Source organism: Hyposmocoma kahamanoa, unplaced genomic scaffold, assembly GCF_003589595.1.
Source record: "Hyposmocoma kahamanoa isolate Upper Pololo Valley unplaced genomic scaffold, ASM358959v1 63, whole genome shotgun sequence".
Taxonomy (NCBI): Eukaryota; Metazoa; Arthropoda; class Insecta; order Lepidoptera; family Cosmopterigidae; genus Hyposmocoma; species Hyposmocoma kahamanoa.
Window position 1 is genome coordinate 12,559,854 of NW_020653851.1, and position 24,102 is coordinate 12,583,955.

General features: G+C 37.3%; 2 protein-coding genes across 3 annotated transcripts in view; one reads left to right on the forward strand and one right to left on the reverse strand.

Moving 5' to 3' along the window:
* The window catches only part of LOC113229887 (lysine-specific demethylase 6A), a 47,069-nt gene extending 43,926 nt beyond the window's left edge, over positions 1–3,143 (forward strand). For both annotated transcript variants that reach the window (XM_026463576.1, XM_026463575.1), the window contains exon 12: positions 71–3,143. In XM_026463576.1, the coding sequence (XP_026319361.1) occupies positions 71–1,655 (1,585 nt within the window). In that variant the 3' untranslated portion in view covers positions 1,656–3,143. The remainder of the gene's footprint in view (positions 1–70) is intronic.
* A 126-nt stretch (positions 3,144–3,269) lies between these two features.
* On the reverse strand, positions 3,270–17,000 carry LOC113230111 (SHC-transforming protein 2). Its single transcript, XM_026463877.1, has 8 exons — positions 16,579–17,000; positions 16,402–16,472; positions 15,163–15,558; positions 13,522–13,692; positions 12,431–12,531; positions 10,451–10,605; positions 9,424–9,546; positions 3,270–5,083 (listed from the first exon to the last, which is right to left on the reverse strand). The coding sequence occupies exons 1-8, from the start codon at positions 16,669–16,671 to the stop codon at positions 4,949–4,951; spliced, it is 1,245 nt and encodes a 414-aa protein (XP_026319662.1). The 5' UTR covers positions 16,672–17,000; the 3' UTR covers positions 3,270–4,948.
* Between the last annotated feature and the right edge of the window lie 7,102 nt (positions 17,001–24,102).

Genomic DNA, 24,102 nt, shown 5'->3' on the forward strand with positions numbered 1-24,102 from the left:
TTGAAGATGAAACGTTTTCGTTATGTATGTCGTTAATTCGTTAACGTATGTGTCTTTTGTCGCTCTCCAGAGAAAACGCGGGACCACCGACAGCGTGGTCGGTACTGGGCGACGGGCACGGGCCGCCTGAGCCGCCGCCCGTGCCGCAGCCGCGTCTTACGCCCGAACAGTTGGCGCCGCCCGCACCCTTCGTCTACGTGGAGTCAAAGCGCGACGCCTTCTCGCCACAGCTGCAGGATTTCTGTCTCAAACACCCAATCGCTGTGGTGCGCGGTCTTACCGCTGCGCTTAAACTTGATCTGGGCCTGTTTTCCACCAAGACGCTGGTAGAGGCGTGGCCCGACCACTCGGTGGAGGTGCGCACGCAGCTGATGCAGTCGGCCGATGAGAACTGGGACCCGACAGGGAGACGGCGCGTGTGGGCGTGCGCGTCGCATCGGTCGCACACTACGGTGCGCAAGTATGCGCAGTACCAGGCGGGCTCTTTCCAGGAGTCGCTGCGCGAGGAGCGCGAGCGCGGCGCCGCCCCCGCGCACTCTGCTGGCGGCATGTCCGATTCCGACGGCCGCGAATCGGGCTCCGGACCCGTCAAGCGCCGTCGCGGCGCACGGATGCTGCGCTTCGGTACCAACGTAGACCTTTCCGACGAGCGCAAGTGGCGCCCGCAGCTGCAGGAGCTCCAGAAACTGCCGGCATTCGCGCGAGTAGCCTCCGCCGCCAACATGCTCTCTCACGTTGGTCACGTCATTCTCGGCATGAACACCGTTCAACTATACATGAAGGTCCCCGGCAGCAGGACCCCCGGCCACCAGGAGAACAACAACTTCTGCTCGATCAACATTAACATCGGTCCCGGCGACTGCGAGTGGTTCGGCGTGCCGGACGCCTACTGGGGCGGCGTGAACGAGCTGTGCGAGAAGCACGGGCTGTCGTACCTGCACGGCTCGTGGTGGCCCGACCCCGAGGAGTTGCGAGCGCACGGGGTGCCGGTGTACCGGTTCACGCAGCGGCCCGGCGACCTGGTGTGGGTGAACGCCGGCTGCGTGCACTGGGTGCAGGCCACGGGTTGGTGCAACAACATCGCCTGGAACGTGGGCCCGCTCACCGCCCGGCAGTACTCGCTCGCGCTCGACCGCTACGAATGGAACAAGGTGCAGAACTTCAAGTCGATCGTGCCGATGGTGCACCTGACGTGGAACCTGGCGCGCAACATCCGCGTGTCGGACCCGCGGCTGCACCGCGCCATGCGCACGTGCCTGATGCAGACGCTGCGCGCGGCGGCGGGCACGCTGAACGTGGTGCGCGCGCGCGGCGTGCCCATCCGCTTCCACGGGCGCGCGCGCGGCGAGGCCTCGCACTATTGCGGCGCCTGCGAGCGCGAGGTGTGGCACGCGCTGCTGGTGCGCGAGCACGAGCGCCGCCACGTCGTGCACTGCCTGGCGTGCGCGCGCCGCGCCGCGCCCTCCCTGCAGGGCTTCCTGTGCCTGGAGGAGCACCACGTGGACGAGCTGGCGCAAGTGTTCGACGCTTTCACGTTGCACAGGCCCGCGCCGCCGCCGCACGCCGCGCTCGTCGCGCACCCCGTGCACCCTGCCCACCCCGCTCATCCCGCGCCGCCGCTGCAGACACCCTCGTTTGTGCCTACGCCCGATTGAGTACTGACGGGTGTTGATAGTTAAGGCTAGGCTCTTGTGTTGTCCGGTCGCCCGATTCTCCCTCGACACTGACACGCCGCCGTGGCTTCTGATGGCGGCCGACTGCGACGTTCGTCCCGCAGAGGTGAAGCGTGTGGGTCTCGATGTCGGTATCCGGTTCGAGTGTTGACGTACCTGTATTTATTTTGTGCTAGTATTCGCCTTCCGGTCGACAGGAGGTAAGTTTATTTCGGTAAAGTTTTTTCGGATTGCTCGGTTGCTGTTGTCGTTTGAGAGCGTAGATTTAGATTCCGTATTTTAATTGGCATTTCACATTTTTTGGTACAGTATTAGACGCTAGTGAATATAACTTGTGGTTTTGACCAAATATGAAAAGAACAAACACGATCTATTTTTATGTGCTGCGAATTTTTCGGTGATAAAAAGTTGTAATTTTCTAATAATAAAATGTTTACATTTTACATGCTCCTCGATCACTTTTGTAATTGTGAGAGATAGAGATAAGAAGTCAATTCAGCGACAAGCAATGTGAGTGCACAGGCGAACGTTTAGTATTCGATGGCGGTGACCTCGGCTAGTGTATACATTTAGGTGGATAGGTGTAGAGATGCGTTAGGCAGAATGGGTTCGGAAGGTTACCGAGGTCAGGCCGCTTGGTCTCACGTGCTCAGGTGTTCACCATGATATAAATGTGTTATTTTTGTATAGAGGCGTATTTATTTATTTTTGTCGTACTGTGACTTCGTAAATTAGTTTGATTTTTAGTAGTCTGTTAGCGAATAGTAGGTATAAGAGCATCGCACGGAATGAGGCGTTGCGTTTTAGCAAGGCCCGGAGAAGAGTGCTGTAATGTCCCAAAGAACGTTATACTCGTGTAAGCAAGCAAGATACTAATGAAAATTGTAAGATATCAAACTTAGATTTCTGATTTCCGTGCCTTTTGTCTTGGGATCTGACACCAATATCAGACGATGTACTCTTGTTCGACGAGCTATGAATTCCCCAGGGGATCCATGTGGAGTAAAGATCTACATAAATCCCCCAGGGGATTCAAAAGGTCGGAGGGGACGAGCTATCAAATTCCGTACAATATTCAGAATCGATCGATCGTTTTAAGTTTACAACATGGCGGGCTAAACAGTCCGTCGTCTGCGTTGAACTTATTTGTTATTGAACTTGAGAACTATTAAATGAATTGGATTGTAACAAAATTAGACATAGTAAAAGAAATGTTTCTTGGCTCGATGTATATTATGCAGGTTAAGGTGGAGTAAGCTCAGGGTTGGCAGTACAGCTGGTTGGCTCGCCCTCGGCACTAAACGTTTGTTATTGTCTTGAAACTTTATTGACGTGTTAGTGAGATTTCAATGTTGATTGTATTATTTATAGTGACGAGGGCGAAGTCTATGGATTGCAAGCAGAAAAGAATTGTTCGGAATGTATAGCAAGTGCCGATATATTTATAAGTATCTAATAAATAACATCACTGCCATGTATGACCTTACTGTTTATATCGTAATATTAAATTTTTAATAAAGAATTTAAGTACGGAATATTGTGTTTCTATTTAGTGTTCTAATGAAATAATCTCGGAAGATTGCACTATTTATTTGTAAACGTATTACTACAATTACATGAAATAGTAACATATTGCATAAACTACATTTAGATATCAATATATCAAGTTTTTATCAATAAACACTTGTGCTAACTGAATTATAATATTCTTATAAGCAATAAACTTTATTTACTAAATAATTAAACATCAATGGGATGGTAGGAAGACTTAAAACATTGTAAGTGACACAGTTTTGTCTTGCGATTAAGCGTAACTACAAATAGCACATTAGACAAGGCCTAAAAATAATCTTTAAAAAATAAGATCTAGAATTTCGCTATTTCTTACTAACTTATGTGGTTTTGTGATGGCCTATGTATTTTATATGGCCTAGTTTATTTTATATTAAAAATTAAGTAAGCCTTTAGCACCTGTGTTGACTGTAAAAAAATAATTAAGTTCAAATCTTAACATTAATAGAGAGAGTTCTTTATTATTAATCAGAAAATTTATTAGGAGATTGAGATTAGAAAATGCACTAATTTGGCTTTCGGATGCACGGCATAATTGGACCTTGACAATAATTATTGTGTCTGAAACTGCGTTTCCGTTAAGCAAAGAACCTGCATGATAATAAACCGTATTTGTAAATAATGTATAATGGAAATGTGCGCTATTAATTATTATCTAAGGCAGCCTTCACAGTAAATACAAGTTTGGCGAAGACTAGTATTACTTAAAATAATTCAAGATCATATATCACTCAATTCATTATCATCAATTCACGACTTTGGTAAATAATTTAAATTTAATTGCTTATAATAAAATATCGAAAAATATATGTTGGAATCCATACAATAAAAGCCTATTACTTAAGATTATTCCTCTGTATATAAATATTACATGTCTGTGTAAATAAAGATAGTTAATTTCGTCAGACAGAAATGAGGCACCTTCGTATAGTACAAATTTGGCAGGCTGAGAATTAAGAGTATGAACAAGTCAGGTAAAATTGGGATAGTTGCGATGGAAATTTATATATTATTTATACAATGCAAATTCCATTTTAATACATAATTGTCATCATATCGTACACAGTAACGGACACATTTGCAGTAAAAGTGACAGACTGCCCACTTTCAAAGGTGTACTAGTACCTAGATGTACACATACTTAGTGCGACAATTATACACGAGAACGTTTTAAATTACAATTCGTTGCTTTCAACTATATATTTTTATTTATAATTGTATTTATAGGTAGGTATAGTCACTCGGATAATTACTTTTTAAAAAGTAAGCGCGACACTGTGTATCGTGTTTAGAACCTGATTATATTCATACTTTCTCTTTCACTCGTATCATAATTAACATGTGAGAGAAGACAAGAGTGGTTACAACATTGCCATTCTGAATATGATTAGACATTATTGTATGATTTATATTGCGCCTGTGCTAACACTACCGGGTCCAGGTCATACACCATGACAACAAACAGGACAAATAAAGCCCAAAAACGCGATTAAAATGGCGTACATTTTGCTCCATCATTACAAGAAGCAGCGTTCTTTGCGCTCAGATATGTTACGATTGAATGTAATTGGGATTTGTTCCAAGCTTAAAGACCTTTCAATATATGCAAACGAAGCCATCTTGCTTCATAGTAACATGATCCTACAATGATCAACTCTAAAAACAGCCTAATCTCGGGGCTTAGGCACACGCCCCTTTGAGTCTCAGGAGGCACTAGTACGTAGCACAGGTTTGCGCAGCAGAAGGGCAGAGTCAGCAGAGACGATCGGCAATTCGTTGGAGCAGTGGAATTTAATCAGGTGAGGCACACTCTCGAATACGCGGTCTTTTGTTCGCACCTGGAAAGGGAAAAAATGTTTTTATTATTAACAAAAGTTTACAATATAATACGAGCCCAATACGCCAACTATGATGGGTCGGGCTCGGCGTGCGGGGCGTGGTCGGGTATACATTACGGCGTGTGCTTATGCTCTTCGGTGGCACAGCGGTTAGTACTATGGGCGCTTGATGAGGAGGTTCCGGGCTCGATTCCCGATGTGGGCCAATTTAGGAAATTTAACACAAAACATTCTAAGTTGGTTCTGGTCTGGGTCTTGGCGTCAGAGTTATGGTTATTCTGGTATTCGTAGTATAGGAAATTCCCTAATTTGAGACCAGAAATTTGGTGTGATTATCTAGCATTTTTTTCCCCTAAATACTCTTTGGCGTAGCTTCCAAGAAAAAGGGCTCGTAACAGAGAGAGGGTCGAGATACAACAACGCTATAAGTATCTCATTTCCACTATATAGGGAAGTATGCCTTACATTTTGAACAATATTGAGATATTATACTTGTAATAGAGCCTCTACGCTTCAGGCTTCGCCCTCCGCTGAACCTCGGCACTTATGACTTTGTTTTAAAAGACTAACATAGTTCTTGAAAAAGGGCAAAAAAGTAAATTTTCACAGCGAATTATTAAAGAACCCCCATGCCGATTTTTAGTAGAATTGAGCAAAAAAAATTATTAAATACCCATAGAGGCCCCGCATGCCGATTTTCAGTCGAATTAGAGCAAATTTTTATCTGCCGCCAAAAAGTTTGTATGGCAGTCATATTGAAAAATGGCGAAAAATAAATTTGGATTGTAAATTATTATCAAACATCCATAGAGACACCCACATGCAAATTATGATTAAGGACTCCTAAAGACTTGCCATGCCAAATTTCAGCCGGATCGAAGTTTTTCTTCGGTTACCATTTTGAATTCACCATCATGAATTAATTTTGATACAGGCAGTTGACCACTGTCTCTAATAGTTTCCGTGATAGAACACTTTGAAATTTGTAAGATGTATGGCATCTTGTTTATTTGAATTTCTAACACTTTTTACTTCCGGCGGAAATTGAGCAGGGTGTACCGCATAAGAGTGCACAAACAATCCCTCCATATATTATAGTTTTTGCAGGCCGTTGATCAATTTTTTATATTTTCCACGTTCAGGTCTTCTCATATTTGATTCTTTGCCTTGGAGCCTATCCGCGCAGGTAACCTATCACAAAATAGAAAATTTTTTTGTCCGAAATAACGTTTGTCCGAATTTACATTACACCGAAAACCGAATTGTAACAAAACAGTTGTTCTTTCAGGATATGTTGAATGTTTATCGCAAAGACACGATTAAGTTCGGTTAGGTTAAGTTAGGTTTAAAAGAAAAAAAAAACCATTTTTCTCTCAAAATTACTTTTGAGCATATGAAATTTCGACCAAATGTAATTTCTGGAAAATGTCATTTCGGACTACTGATAGGTAACCATCCGCGCACAACGGTATAAATATCTTTTTTCCACCATATGGGAAGTATACATTCTATTTTTCTAAGTGAGTCAGGATTTGTAGCTTTATATATATAATAAAATGCTTACCATACCTGCTTGGTATATCAGGGGGTCTACTCTCGATCTCCGTCCGTCATCCGTCCGAAACAATTACTGCCAAATAAGCAATAGTTGACCAAATGATGAGCCGCGTGATGCGAATGAAGCTTCATACTTCATACTTGTCTTTTAATTTTGTCGAATATTACTTATTTGACAGTAATTGTTTTGGGACGGATGTCGGACGGAGATCGAGAGTAGACCCCCAGGATCGTAGAAAGTTAGGGTTGGTAGTTTCTGCCATATCGCTGGAGTACAGGCCTAATGGCTTCTTTAGCTTTGATACTGTGCCTTTATTTTTATGCTTACAATATGTGATGACAAGGCGTCTAATTAAATTGATTATATATATATATATATATATTATTTATATATATTTATAGTGTTTTGCTAACTGTTTATCCCTATTTGTTATAATTAGTAATCGGATATTTTAATGCTTTTTCATCTAAAGATTACTTTAACCCGTGAATTGCCGTCGAAATGTGGAAGCGGCTTCTTATATATTATCCTAAATAATCCCAGGATAACGTAACATGTTACGATTTTTATATTCTAAACACATAATATTATGCTTACTAACTTACTTCGCTGGCTCAGCGACCCGAAGTGGATCTTGGCCTCCGACACCAAAGTACGCCATTTCTTTCGGTCTTGTGCCAATTCCGACCATCGAAATCGTCGAAATGTGGAAACCGCTTCTTATATATTATCCTAATTAATCCCAGGATAACGTAACATTTTCCGATTTTTATATTTTAAACACATCATATTGTGGCTCACTATAAATCTTAAAGGTCTCACGGTGCCCAGGGATATGATAACTAAACCTCAGTTCTGTGAACCAGTAGCTGTAAATAGCAGTGTCAAATTTAATCTTAAACGATGGTTTCCGTAAAGGTTTGTTAAGAGTCCATACTACCTCAGCTCGAATTCAATTTTTTCCCGTACTATAGTCGTCACCAAATAAGAGGCCAAATTTGACACTTGTCATCGTGAAGCGAATAGGGATGTGGACTAATCATATCGGTAATAACATTATACGATTTTCACGATTTGTTCAGGGGGCTAAAAGGCCATGCAATTCTGTTAAAAGCAATTCATTTACAGAATTCCTTGCAATTCTGTAACAATTCCTCTGATTTTCGTAAAATGGTCTCACATTCCGATTAATTGTATCCAATTCTTTTAATTTTGATTTTATAATATTCATAAATGATTTATTTCGAGAATTTAGTGTAAATAAGTATGTTCATCGATAAAACAACTACATAAAAAGATGAAATTACCAAGAAACCAAGGATTTCATAAAATTTCAATTATTCGGCTGGCAATAAGTTGTCAACACAACAAGCAATCTCAAATAATGTTCATAATTTTTTCTAATATTTTTTAAAATTTCTTCTGAGAAATAGAAGTAACTCTGTGATATTCGGTGATTAATTGCTTACAACATTATTATTTAAAAAAAATCTTGAGTCGAGTGGCAGGAACACAGGTTTTGGAATGAAATAAAAGGTAACCAAGGTATTTGAAATTGCGTGTCCAAGTTTATCATTACCTAGTAAATAACTAGGTATATTCAGTACGTAATGTTTATCGGCAATACAAATTGAAAATTCGAGAACCCTTGTCTACTAGCTCAAGAAGTTATAACGTCTGATTATATTTATATAATAAATCTGTATTATGTATTACTCTGCACTAAATAAATGAAGAAAATAACTGAATGAGTCTCAGACAAGATTTTTTATTTGTTTTTTGTTCATCTTTCGGAAAACGAAAGAAACTCCTCTCTTTATCCCATTTAGATGACGATAAACAGCCGTACACAGCACGATTCACAACCATTATAAATAGTAATGTAAAATGATGTTATATATTAACGTACAAGTTTCGTAATTAATAAATGAAAACTATATTCAAATATTAAAGCCGTCTTAGCGCGAAAACGGCTCGCCGACAGCCTTATCGCCGTTCAGTCAATGTGACTGTCAATGTGCGGGGTGTGGGGCGGTAATTAAAGCTGGGGAGGGGCGGAGTGTCTGTTCTCGTTACTTTTTTGTTCTCCGACTGAACTGAAGCAGTTATCGCCGCGCGCCTATTTCATGAGCTTACGTAATTGTTGATGTCGAAATGAAAGATGTTATTTGTTGTGCAACTACAACTACAAGTAATACGCTTGTGTTTATTTTATTATTTTTTTTACAGAGGGACGGTGGTAGAAAAAATTGGTTGAAAAAAATATTGAATAAAAGCGTAGCTATTTTGCACGATTTAACTTTCACTGGGTTCACGGAGTAGCAAATTAGTTTACTTCCATTTTTAGTTATACACACAATCATACGTCGTCCATTTGAAGCGAAATAATCACTAATCACTCATGAATAAAAAAGTATATAGCATTTATTTACGGGGTAAAATAATAACAGTATCCCGTGTTGGGGCTGCTTTTAAGTAAAAATTACTAGTGTTAGAAGCTCCTCTCCTCAAAGTTACATTTTTACATGTATGTGTAAATAAAGAGATTAAAATGTATAAAAAAAAAAATAATAAGTTCATATGTAAATTAAAATATAAGTAACGTAATGAATCGATGTGGTGTGTGCGTGTGCTAGAGTGTGCGTTTGTGCGTGTGCTAATGTGTGCGTTTGTGCGTGTGCTAGTGTGTGCGTTTGTGTGTGTCTGTGTGTGTTAGAATAAGTGATGAATATAAGTGTAGAGCTTATTCCGACATATAAACGCTAGAAATGTAACATCTTACCACTCCATTAGGATCGACGAGCAATAGGTGTTTATGCACGCCACGACGCGCACCTGTCAGCACGAACTGTCCGGGGCATGCTGCTGATTCCCGGACTAAGAACTCACCGTCTTCCACTACCAGCTACAACAAAAAGATTTGAACTAATTCATACATTCTCCTGACAGTTTTCAGCCACGGGAACTGCTAAAGCTACACTGTTGGTGACGGTCATGCGCTCTCACGTGGCTCACGTATCCAATATTATTAGTAAATACCCGTGCGCATACGGGGCACATAAGCACACCGTCAAAGTAGTGGGAGCTGATCACAGCAGGTGGTCAGGCTTTCAGTTCGTCACATCAGACGTCTAACTCAATTCATTGACGGGTCTCAAGTCGTGATGTTTTGTTTAATATCACGTATCACAACATTCCTAGGATAAACAACCTAAAAATCCAGGAGTTCGAAGATAGACAGCTAATAACATGAGATTAAATTAAAAAATACGGCAGTAATACGCCGTATGGAACTCACTACTAAATATTGTTTTTGACCGGTTAGCTCGACGCCATTACAACTACGTTTGCTTTATTTGCAAGTGTAGTTAATTACCTCAACCTTTAAACTACAGTACATTTAGTTTGAAAAAAGAAATGTTTTGTCTCATTAAAAACTTAAACTCAAATAATCTTATTTCATAGGCAAATCACACTTGATTTAACTCTACTACCATTCGTAAGGCAGATTTCCTTGAGAAGAATGAGTAAGAAACTCTAGGGCATGCTCTTTGTAAATAAACATTGGTACATATTTCTCTAAAATATCATAGATCGAGACAACCTGCTCTGCAACAAAACTAGTCACTACCATGGATTTTTCTCATTCAATTACGAAAAAGCTGTATAATATTCTTAAACCTTTAGTGTAATTTAAGGGGTGTTTATAAAGAGATAATTTGAACTGTGTCGTGACTTCTCCTTTGCTTTTACGCAAATTGATAGTATATTGCTTACACGTATTTAGGCATTATGTTCGTACGAGTTACCTTTTCAGCAGTACTCCTAGAAATAGGGCCATGGAACCATGGTTCGCGAGCGAGCAAGGTCGCTTGCGCTTTGGCCGTAAGCGGCTCCGTGTCAGCCGGCGAGGATGCAGACGCGGAAGATGACGCAGCTGATGACGACGTCACCGTGAATGGTTCTGAAATTATATTTTGTAATATTAGATAAAATAACCCGATTGTACCTATCTATTTAGCCCCCTAATAACGTCCATATCAACAAAAGTAATAATAATAATGTACCATAGACAACCACACCAAATGCCTGGTGTCAAACCAGGGAATTTCTTGTACTATGAGTACTATAGCAACGGAATTCACTCTACGGCATTTCCCAGAACACCCAGACCAGAACCAATTTAGAAAAGTTCGTATCCCAAATTGGTCCTACCGGGAATCGAATCCACAATCTTTGCATCCAGCGCCTACAGTGCTAACCGTTGGATCACTGACGTCGTCATAATAAGTACCTAATAAATTATAAGTGTATCATAAGTAAAATGTGACGATTTATGTCACATCACAAATTACTAGAATTATAATATTATGATATTTATATATGAAATAAATGATTGTCTTCTATTTAATACGTACTTGTTAATTTAAAATGTTACTTTACGAATTGCGTCATTATATTTATCATGAAAGCGACATGAACATTTTTCTTTCTAATTAGATAAACAAATAAACAATAATAATTTATATATACATATACATTTAAATATATTTTAGGTTAAGGATAACAATAGACACACACACAACACGAGACTTCCTCATTAGGCGCATCCTGTGAGTCATTTAAACTAAAATGAGCACGTAATTTAACCATACAAGGGTCACAGTCGTAGTTCATACGATTGCTTTGTAAAAATCAATGATACTGATGAAGCAAGCTCTAAACGAATGGCCCAGATATAGTAATTAATCTCTTTGTTCATTTTTTAGATTTTGAAACGATAATACGAAATCCTTGAATTAATAATCATGGTCAAAGTGTATCCTATTATATATAATAATATTACTGCAATAAAGATTTGTATTATGGTTCAAAATGGCCAAAGGGATTTCTTGAAATGTTTATTTTTTTACTCATGAACTTCTTGCTTATGAGTACACCGTTTATTGAACTTGCATTGTGTCCTTTGCTGTTTATGTGACACTTTTCATCAGGAAACTTAGATCTCCTTTATTAAGCCTTATGTAGTGATGAATATTCATAGGATGGGTTACTGCATAATGTTAGTAAGTTTTTCGCTACGAATAATTTACTTGTAGGATACTCTGGGAACTTTCACCGTCTAACTATGCCCAAAGAACCAAGAAAAAGAAGATTTTTAATTGTAAAAATAGATAATGCAGTTAGGTAAATAGACGATCTCGGTGCCCCAACGATTTTTATTGGCGCGCTGGATGAGGAAATTGACAAATGAACTGACTTTTCTAAATTTGTTGTGGCCTGGGTTTTCTGCGAATGTCCCAGGGTGGATTCCGTTGTTCTGGTGCTCACAACACAGGGGATTTCACAACACAGACCAGGCAACTGGTGTGGTAGTCAGGCACAGAATTTATGTTGGAGTTTTTGTTGAGATTTATATTGTATTTTAATATCTTGAAGATCTTTTTCTGTATCAAATAATGCAATAAATTATATGATTATGACTACCACAAAACAGCATCAGTACATCCCAGATTGAACGGTAGATAGAAAAAAGAAGTGCACAGTGACTTAATATTCTATGTCACAAGGCCCGCAAACCATTTAATATATTAAGGATATTTCGTTATCTATTTTATCTATACTTAAACTTAAGAGAGTCTAATTGTCTAATCGCTCTATTTGAGAACGGGCATTCAAAACGAAATTGGGCATGGCGAATCATATTAAGCCACACGATAGGAATTAATTTCAAAGGGTCGCTGTTATCGAAGTCGATAAGGAGGGTTATATAATTATATAATACTTACGCATATCAAAGATATCTGTATGGTGGTTAGGTAATAGTGCCGTCGGAGGTGTTCTAGGTGGAGGTGTTTGGTTTACGTAGTGTCGTACGCTCTCTTCACATCTGGTGAAAGAAATAAGGACATGCTTGATTGAAAATTGTAATTAACAAACATAATTACACTTTTTTTTTAATACCAAGTGACGGGACGAACAAGTCGTGCGCCTGGTAATAAGCGACACGCCTATCCATAACAGTTGCAGTGCCAATCAGAGGTTTAAATCGCAAAGATCTTAGGGGCACAATACTTCAGTTAATAATCCGTATGCTAAAAGGAATAAAATACCTGTACTTGTTTTATTAATACCTGTATTATACAATTTAGTGTTATTCCAGGCTAGAGCGAGTTTTTTAGAAAAAGGCGTACTCACATCACACATCTCCGCTTAAAATCAGGCGAGAAAGTGACAAAATATGTCTATTTAATCAACTTCAAAAAAAGGAGGAGGTTCTCATTTCGTCCGTATTTTTTTGTATGTATGTTACGCGACAACTCCGCCATTTGTGAATCAATTTTGATGAATCTTTTTTTGTTGGGAAGAAGGTACCTCAGATGTGGTCCCATTTCAATTTCAAGAAAACATTCCACTTCTAAGAGTGGCAAACTAGGGGATGAATGACTTTTGAGGTCAGTTAAAGTGTGAGGCCGGTAAACGGTTTCGGTAATAAGGTCATATATGAAATCTTTTAAACAAGTTTGTTGAGGCCTAATGCAGGACAACGTCTTAATCCTCAAACAGTTTTATTTTCGTAACAAGCAGGGAGTTGCAAAAAATTATTTTACTTTATAAGCCATGCAGTACAATAAATAAAATGAATCAATAACAATAATGCATCCTGGAACGCTGGAGATACAGGCCTTATTACAGGAGGCAGGCGAGTTCACATTTAGGCTAAGACATTGAAGTAACCGCATACATGCTCGTGTCATGATCGGCTTTTTAGCAAAGGGACCCATTAATGTAGTCTCTCAGTATAAGTGTGATTCAATTTTTAAAAGCTCTAAGCTACTATTAGTAGTTTTAAACATGATGAACTAATCGTTGTACTAACGAGGATATGGGCACAAGATTCTGCAGTGACTGCAGCGGCGGCGGCGGTGGGTGCTTATGCGGTGTGGCCTCGGGTGGCATTTTGTCTGGCATGTCGTTGTAGTACTCGCGGTCCTCTAGCACCGGCGCCGAGTCGCCGGTACACAGCGCCCGAGATCCATTAAGGTTTAGACTGGAAATATTCGTCACAAATGGCACGGCTTAGTGTCATACTTTCAAAATCCACACGAATATGTGACGGGAGATTTTATTTGCAGACGAAAATTTATAATAAAGTCAGTTAGTCAGTATTTTTTTAATCAATTGTTACATCATTACCTCAAATTGTAATCCCATAACTAATATCATGACGCTATGTAACCATGATTACTAGTCAAAGGCACTTCCCGAGATATTGGGTTAGATAGTCTGCCTAACATATGTACAGTTTTGTTAATTTAATTCTATTACATGAATTACCAATATGAATATTACATTTAAGAGTTTTGTCTAATTATAAGCCTAAACATGTTGTGTTATCAGCTTGACAAACCCTCAATATAATTGGTTTTGTGAGATTTCTATATAAATTATAAGACTTCATTTCATTCATCATCATTAATTACAGATTCTAAAGAAACATTCATGTTACTACAATAGATAAGATTTTTTCCATTACTTATTTTGGTAGAAGTTTGGGAAAACAAAGCTCTGTATCAATGTCGTATCTCAATTCTTTATATTGGAATTTTTAATAATTGGGCAGTACCATGATGAGGTAGCATTAAGTGAATTACTTTATAAGAGTAGTTGCATGTTAATGTTGCTGAGAATATGCAATTTTTCTAGTAGATTCTTGAATTTTAGATAAGTGTGAGATAGGTGTTTGTGATACTAACGTATACAACATATTTCAATCTGATATAGTTTGCGGAACAAAGTAAAAAGTAGAAAGACAAACAAACAAGAAATAAAGAAACTACAAAGTGGAAAATGTATAAAAGCTGCTTAGTTAAGTACTAAAGTTATGATAGAAATATTATTATTAGGTAGCAATGTTATAAATAGAGATTAAAATGTCTAATTGTGTCTACAACTGTTTATTTGTCCTGTAATTGTTTTCATTGTATTTATTGTTACATGCCAAGGCAGCAAATAGCAGAAAAGTAGATAAGGAGATATTTAAGAAAATAAGATATAAAAGAAATAAGGAAGACTAAAAAAGGAATGTAGACAGCAATAATCTCAATGTATTAAATGAAAATTGGAATTGAGATAAGCACTCATTAGTTTGAGCAAGTGTGTATGTTCAAATATAAACTGATAATGAAGGTTGCTATACAAAATCATGCAGTTAGATACCAGGATGTATGAACGAAATTATGAATCACTGTTAGGCTGGACATTATTCATAAAACTTGTGATATTACATAAGGCATTTTAGTTTCATGACGAAAGTGGTAATTGATTCTTCAAAAATACTTATTTTATAAGGTAATGACAAGTAACAATACACAGTCATTTGAGGAAAACAAAAGAGTGTGAATATACATACTAACATGAAGATGAAAACATACTTCCAATATCAAACAGATCAATGTAATAAGTAAATATTATTCACATTATTTTCAATCACAAATTAATGTTTTAAGTAATAACTTACCTAGGTGTCGTTAGAAATTCTTTAAATCGTAGGTCGAAAGCTTGTCCAATAGTTGCAATAACATCTTGTGCCAGTCTGCCGCCACATTCCAATACATAACATGCTCTCCATTCAGCTGGAGGAGCTGACTTTGCCACATAAGCTACAAAGTCTAGTGAATCTGCATCACCACCAGAAGCAAATGACACTCTGGGCATGTCATGCCGGGCAATGGTTTCTCCTCCTTCTAAAGCAGCTAATGTTATTGCTCTGGATGAAACCGTTAAGGCAACATTTGATCCGGAATGCGCCATTCGAGGTTTAGCAGTAAGGGCACTGGCAGCTGCTTGGCTTACCCGACGCTTCTTATCTGCTGACCTTAGGCCTGCTGCTGCACATACTCTGGCTATGCACTCTCTGCAATGTCAAAATATTGTAAGTTAGCACAATATGTGTAAATCTAATTAGAAACAAGTTCACTTTAGTAACAGAACTGTAACATCATTGGACTATTTCAAGCATCTGTAATGTTTACATGTTTCTTTATGTAACATCCCAACTTAGTATTATCTGTTAGAACAATTATAAAACACTAGAAAGCAGTTATAATTGATAAATACAATCTCATTATATTATTTCAAATGTAAAATTGTACCTACAGATGTTGTATATTTGTCTACAAATACACTATATTATCTACATATTGTAAGAACATCTACTAGGTAAGCTATGATGATCGCAGTCATAGAGGCACATCACATGGCTCTTGTGTTCATTTAATGTGCATCAAGAAAGTTTGGTGTTTGCTGTATTTGTTGAATAGGCAAACAAATACATTGTCACACATACATCTACACATAGTGATTGTTTGCCAAATATATCAAATATGTGAATACAAATAGCCATGTAAAGTGCCACCATCACATACAAAGCAAATTACAAATGATTTGTACATACTCCTGCCATACTCAAATTCATTGTGAGATACTGATGCAATAAATAAAACAATATCAGTTGTAACATTAAATAGCGTACACAATAATTTATTCAATGTGCAATATATAGAAATTGCACTGTGTAAGATATAAAATGAATATTAAACTCTTTCAGAAAATAAATAGAACATACATAGTTACACAGTCACATACATGTGTTTTCAATAAGCACAATAAAAAAGATATTTGGAAACCATCTACACCATTTTTTTGTCATGCATAATGTGTTTTACAATGATTTAAACATACTATGAATATAACTTACTTGGCTACTTGGGATCTTGTTTCAAAATCCAATTTTTTCATAGATGTCAGGACTTCCATACAACCAATATACTGTAATAAAAAATATGTTAGTTTTTTCTATTGATTTGCATGAATAAAGACTTCCTGTTTTGATAGAGTACAGCAATGACATATGGAGTTTCGACAGGATGCTCACCCTGACTGCGTACGTGACTCCGTCGCTAGCCAGGACGGCATCTGGATGGAGCCAACCTCGCGCCGGCTTTGCCACGAACGAGCTCTCAGCCATTTCACCCAATACTGAGGCAAAATCACACCGATCACCACCAGACAATATCCTTTACACTTCAGTTACTCTCAGTTATTTTAAATGCACTTTCATTGTGATTCAAATAATTAATTCAGGTACGCGTTTGACAGTGGTCACAGCTAAATGGATAACGTACACTACCGTTACAAGTTCTACAGCTTTATTACTATAGCGGATGGTGTAAACAACTCATTATCGAGCGAAAGTTCAGTAAAATCGTGGGAAAATACGCAAATAAAGACGCATTAAATAAAATTGCATTCCACAAAAAAGTTCGATTCACACAACTTTCTGACAGTCGATAGGGCCATAGACTACTTTAAAGAAGGACATTGGATAATCTACAATGTAAACATTCTTTGTTTATGATTCAGTCTGTTGACTCTAATGACATCTACCGGTAAATTACTAAACTGGCTGCAAACAAGCAACACCTAGTTATTAAATTATTAAGACGAAGAAGCGCCAGTGCTCTATGGAATATTTACGGATAAAAAATCTGTAATTTTTTTTTTACGTTTATATTTTCTGATCGACTTTAAAAGAGGAGGATGTTCTTAATTGGACTGTATATACATATTTGTGTGTATGTTTCGCGGTTATTCCAGCATTTGTGAACCAAATTCGATAATTTTGTAGGAAAGGGGGTGCCTGAGTAGTGGTTCTATTCAGATTTGAAGAAAATATTCCACCTCTAAAAATAGCGAATTGGTGGATAAATCCGGTTTATTAGACTTTACCCACTTTCCGTTAACCAATTTCAATAAAACTTGTGAAATAGATGTAATTCCACAAATTTTGCAGTCTTTTTTTAATAAAAAGTTTATTAGTAGGTATTCTATCTTAATTACACCTTTAATCTCAATAGCATGTATTTGTTTTTCAAACACACCAAACATCACGACTGACTAAAGGGCTGGTTAAATTTATCAACCAGTTATGTCTAATATTAATGCAAATGAGCCTGTTCTGAACAATAATAGTATCAAAAGACATTAGTTTGAATAGGTTCTTTATTTGAATTTATAAAGAGTATTCCAATTTACCCTACTTACAGTTTGCAAAATATCTTATTTTAACAATATGAATATTTTACTAAATTCATTTATTTCTAATTTCCCTATTATTAATTAAGAGGAAACTGAAACATAATATTAATGAGCAGTACTGCAGCCTAATGTCTGCTTGTGATTTTTCACCAAAGGAAATATACAGGCTGTCCGGTAAAGAATGGATAAGCCTGAAATACCTTATAGTAGAGCTTTGAACGTTAAAAAAAAAATAAAAAAAAAAATATATCCCGTGTAGTACCTAAGATATAATTTTTTTCATTAAATTTAATTATTTTCACCTTATTTTACGTTTTTGTACACCAGTCGTGGTGTACAAGTTAATCCATTCCTTTGGTTTCTTGGTGTCATAATATTCTACATTAACTGTGCTGATAGACAGTAAATAGTATGACTAACTATGGCACTTAAATTTTTAAAAGTTTGTTTATTTTTCGGTGCAAAATATTTTTTTCACAAAGTTCAAGCATCTATGACATAAAAAAAAATTATGATAACCTGAGGGGCCAATTATTCTAAAATAATGTGTGTTTAAAGTAGATGTCAAAATGATATAATTCATTATTGTATCTAATATAAATAGAAAATTATTGCTATTAATCTGCAAAAGGAGATAATTTGACTATAAACTAAGTTTTCAAAATTTGTCCACTTTTTGCCCTGAATTGAGCTTGACCATTGAGGTACAATAAAAAAAAACAATATTAGAAATAAATACAACTTTATTTATAATTCGTTTACAGCAAATGTTCAAACTGTTTGCCACCGACTCTAATGCAGGCTCTACATCTTCGAATAAAAGCCCTTTTGAGTAGCCGCGTATATCGTCGTTCACTTATTGTTGCAGCTGCACTGGCACGGCTACGTAAGTCTTCCAAGGACCTGATCGGCTTACTATAAACAATTTCCTTAAGGCAGCCTCAATTAAAAAAAATCCAGTGTATTTAGCTCCGGTAAAACGCGGAGGCCATAAAATTGGACCCAGACGGCCGATCTATCTGTCTGGGTATGTTCTATTCAAATATGTTCGAACAGGGACCGCATAGTGCGAAGGACAGCCGTCATTTTGTAACCAATGGGATTCTCTCAGCTCCTCGGGCACTTCTTCCATTAAATTAGGAAGATCATTCTGGAGGAACTCCAAATAACTTTGACCAGTTAAGTTCCCCGGTAGTTGAAATATTTATTTATATTTATATATATATATATATATATATATGCCCTATTACTTTTCCATTTAATATTCCCGTCCAATAATTTATTTTAAACTGGTACTGTGATCGATCTTCTCGCATAAGATGGGGGTTTTGAGGTTGTCAGCTATGGAGATTATGTAGATTTAAATAGCCATCTCTTTTAAGATAAATTCATCGCTCCATAGAATTTTGTTAAAAAATTGCGGGTCTTCCTCTATCTTACCTAGCATTTGTCGGCAAAAACGTAAACTTGAAGCGTAATATCTCGGTTGGAAAGTTTGCACGCGTGTAACGTGGTAGGGATGGAATTTATTTTTCCTTAAAATATCATGCACAGTCGATTTTCCTATTCCCGTGTGTCATGCTATTACTTTCGTCGAGGTGGAAGGATCTTGCTCAATTTCCTCAAGCACTATCTCTTCGTTGTCACCACGAGGTATTCTTCCAGAGCTAGTACCACCAACACCACTAACAGGCATTCTTCCTTCTGAGTAACATGCATGGACTCTCATGAACATGCGGTAATCTGGGTGACGAGCATTAGGGTATCTTTCCCTATAAAGACCTACAGCTGCATTTGCGTTGCTTGCACATTCCCCATAAATAATGTGCATGTTTGCGTATTATATTCTTGGGGCGTATACAGAATGCGTGGCATTTTTATTTACAGATCCAAAAACTCTGTTCAGTCTAGAAATAAGCCAAGTCGCCGCAATAACCAAACAAACAAAGTCCAAATCAGTAAGCAAAACGATAATTCATTAAAGAGCCAGGTCGTCGTTTTAACACTGATTGAAAATAAATCAGAACAATTGCGAACGGATAACACATGCGATGTCGAACTAGTCGAGTGATGCACTAATTCCCTGAAAACATTTGCTAGCCGACACTGACCTTCCTTATCTTATATAAAACAAAAGACGAGTGGAGGTATATTCACGGGTGGTACATTCATGATATATTAACAATGTAAAAAATTGTTTGGATTTGATTTATGCATTCTTATGCTGTAAACAAATTGTAAATAAAGTTGTATTTATGTCTAATATTGTTTTTTTTATTAAACCTCAATGGTCAAGACAAAAATGGTCCAATTTTGAAAACTTAGTTTTTAGTCAAATTTACTCCTTTTGCACATTAATGGCAATAATTTTCTATTTATATTAGATACAATAATGAATTATACCATTTTGAAATCTACTTTAAACACACATTATTTTAGATTAGTTGGCCTCACAGGTTGTCATATTTTTTTTTATACCAAAGATGCTTAAAGTTTGCGAAAAAAAAAATTTGCACCGAAAAAGAAAATAAACTTTTTTAAATTTAAGTGCCATAATTAGTCATACTATTTACTGTACATACCTATCTATTAGCGCAGTTAATGTAGAATATTATGACACCAAAAAACCGAAGGAATTGATTAACTTGTAGTCGTGGTGTACAAAAACGTAAAATAATTAAATTTAAAGAAAGAAATATCTTAGGACTTCATGGGATATATTTTTCTTCATATATTTTTTTGAACATTCATAAGCTCTACTATAAGGCATTTCAGGCTTATCCATTCTTTACCGGACACCCAGTATATCTAGCTTATATTTAGCAAATTAAGATTTTTTTTACTTTTAAGAAAACGGACTTCTTTTGCAAGCATCTGGGATTTGTCAAACTTAATTAAATGTAAACATGCCAAGTACAGTGCCTTGGAGCCGAAGTACGATTTTGTGCCAATTGCAATGGAGACTGCGGGGACTTGGGGCGCGGAGGCCAAAGAACTCATCAGGGAGTTGGGTCGTCGGCTTAGAGAAAGAGGCTATGATCCACGCTCTGGATCGTACTCGTACTTGGTGCAACAAATTTTTGCTCGTGTTTGTAATTTCTGTAGTTAAAGCAGGAGAGCAACGGTTCTGTTTACTTTTGTAATAAAGTGGCAATAAGAAAGAGTTTATATATGTAGGTATGTATATCTTTCACCCATAATTATATTGTGAAACAAACTCCATGCGTATATCCAGTCTAGTCCGTTAATCGCTTCTTCGAGAAAAGGTTGACTACGCACTTTCTTGTCCTAATGTTATTTTTTAATATATTATATTTTTGTATGTGTACATATTTATGTCTATGTATACTGATGTTATTTATTATACGTTATGTAATCTATTTATTCGTAAGTAAGGGTATTTACTTTTTATTTATTTGGTAGTTTATAATTTTTCTCTCTCATTCTCTCCTGCACGCTATTGCCCGCTTATAAACTTTGCACTTGGGTTGGCTGGAAGGGATCTCTTTTAGAAATAATTCCATCTTTGCTCACCTTCTGTTCAATTAATATTTCTATTGTATTTGTTTGGTACAGTAGAGACAATATAGATATATGTATAATATATTGTTCAAGTAGGTGTAGATATTCATAATTAATAGGTCAGATCTAATTCAATAAAAACACCGTTTGGATTTTGCTGCAAATTTCAACACTGCACTGATATAATTTTATTGCATATGCAGCTCTAATTAAATTTTTGCTTCAATCATTACTTTCGAAATCAAACGGCAATTTTATTTGTTCTCTGAAACTTCATAACAAGCTCGGAAAAATGCTTTCAGAACAGATTCATCAAGAAGCTCTACTGCTACTTTTATGCTTAAATAGGAGAGTTATAAAATTTCACATATACATATAAATAAATACCTACATTAGACAACATCACATACGTTGATCTGATCCCAAAGAAAGTAACCAGAGCACCTGTAGGTATTATGGGAATTGGAAACAACGATGGTGCCATAAATACCCAGACCTGAGATAATATAGAAAATTTCGTTTTTCTATATTGACTCGGCTGGCGTTCAAACTCGAGACCTCATAGATGGCGACACCATGAAAGCACTCGATCACGGACTTCGTGTTCTTTGTATTAATTTTATGAATTCCATGATTTTGACATTTATTGTAGGGTACGATTTGATTGCACTCATTTCATTCAGTCGTTGGATCGTTGAAGTTGGATCGTCGATTTTGGACATTTGATCGGTGGCAAACGACTGCTTGTATATTTACTACTAAGTAATGGATGCGACAAGCTGAGGACCGGGCGAAATAGCGCACATTGGGGGAGACCTATGTCCAGCAGTGGACTGCAATAGGCCGATGATGATGATGATGTAAATGTATCAGCATATTTATGAAATGAATAAGGAACAGTATTATAATAGTTATTATGCACCGTGTATATATAGTATGTATACATATACATAGCTGATACCTACAGCGGGAAAATAACTTTTTCACCTCACTAGCTTGGAAAGACTTTCTTTCTCCTTAGAAACTAAAAAGCGTTTATTCCACGCTAGAGTGGAAAAGGTTTTTGAAATTCGAACATGACAATGGACTGTAGCGCACCTAACTTTTTCTTTCGATAAAATAAAAACATAATGACACTTTTAACTACGCGATTTGATTGCACTCATTTCATTCAGTCAGTACATTATTTATGTAATACAAATTCGCTGATATATTTTATTCTTATTATTGTCGACATTAAATTGAGAACGATAACTAATTTTGTTTATTAAAACTTATTGGTTATAGTTCAACTGTTTTTCTTTCATCTACGAGTACCATACCTCGCTATAGTGAGGTGAAAATTTGTGTGCTTCGCTCAGCAACAAAGTTGTTTTGCGTTTCCTGCCTTGAAACCCTCGCCTCCCTCATGGTTCGATATATCATATTATGTAAATACAATATGTATGTAATATATTTTAAAAATGCTATTACATAAAATGTTTCAATATTTCTCTAAGCTAACGATGAATGACATTATTGAAATAATAGGAATAGTTATTCGGTACTTATTCTAGGTATGTAATTTACGATTCATAGGCAGCAATGTTGGATTAAGTATAGACAATAATCTTATATACTGGGTATACCGTTTGTGATTGATGGACAAACAAGGTTCGTTTTACCCCAAGAACGCATTCATCTTAGCGATATTATCGCTAAGTGCCCCACAGAGACAAAAAGCAGCAATCTCCGTTGCGTTTTTTTTTCTTTCACAGACGTACATTTTAGCTCACACATTATTTTATATTTGGTTCAGCATGTCATTTGTCTGACTTAGCCTTGAAAAAGACACTAGATACCTTTTGAGCTGGTAAGTAAATTACATTTAGTACGCGTTCCCATATAATGTCGTAACGTTTTATTTATCGTCAGACGACTGTCGTTCTTTGTTCCATTGTCACGACAGTCTGTCGTAGTAACGTCAAAAAAGTCGTCAACGACAGTTAATCGTGTTATTCTATGTGTGAACAACTTCATTTAAATATACAAGACACGACACTTTACACTGCACGACTATTTGTCGTCACGACATAATGGGAACACGCCCTTACAGTTACAAAATATAATTTGATACTATTGTTATATAATTGATAAGTGTAAATTTCCTCCGTTTACCTTCTAATCAACATAGCATTTAGATAAATACTTAAACAAAGCTATCACAAAAAAATCGCAAGACCCATCAACTGACGACAATTACATAACGTACTGTCGTCAATTCTCTTCTAACTTAAGAATTTTAGATCAGTTTCCACCATACACTTAGTAGCAGTAGAGCTCCTTGTTAAAGAGTTTGTCCAGGGAAGTAGTGCCGCCAAACAGTAATGTGAGTTTTACAGCGTTTCGATCTTGAAGAGTTACGAGTGCTAGTGAAATTACAGGCACATGGGACTTGTCGACTTATGTCTCAGGGTGATAGATGCAGTGGCAGTGTAACTGTTATGGACAGTGCTCCTGGTGGTAAGCGACACGCCTGTGTGTGTGCGCTTACTACCAGACGCACGACTTGTGCGTCTCGTCACTTGGTATCATAAAAAAACGATGTAAAAAAAAAATGGTTTCCACCCACCACGTTGGCCTTATGCGGTTAAGGCACAAGTATTCGATGTGGTTTCAACTCGATTGCTTCGATACTCCGTTTACGCCAGTGACAATTGGTAAACTAAATACTCTTTCTAGATCATAAAAATGATCTAGAAAGAATATTTAGTAGGGAGCTTCTTGTCACTTGTCTTGATATTTAAAACAAGTAAAGAAGAAAAATAAAGCAAATATACGCGATTTAAATCCAGAAAAA

Bases quoted from the DNA above. Each gene is read 5' to 3' on its own strand.
- LOC113230111 (XM_026463877.1), bottom strand. From the start codon at position 16,671: ATGGCTGAGAGCTCGTTCGTGGCAAAGCCGGCGCGAGGTTGGCTCCAT. The intron at 15,559-16,401 runs GTAAGTTATATT...TTGACATTGCAG, and splicing joins ACAAGATCCCAAGTAGCCAA to AGAGTGCATAGCCAGAGTAT. The intron at 5,084-9,423 runs GTAAGATGTTAC...TTCCCTTTCCAG, and splicing joins TCGTCGATCCTAATGGAGTG to GTGCGAACAAAAGACCGCGT.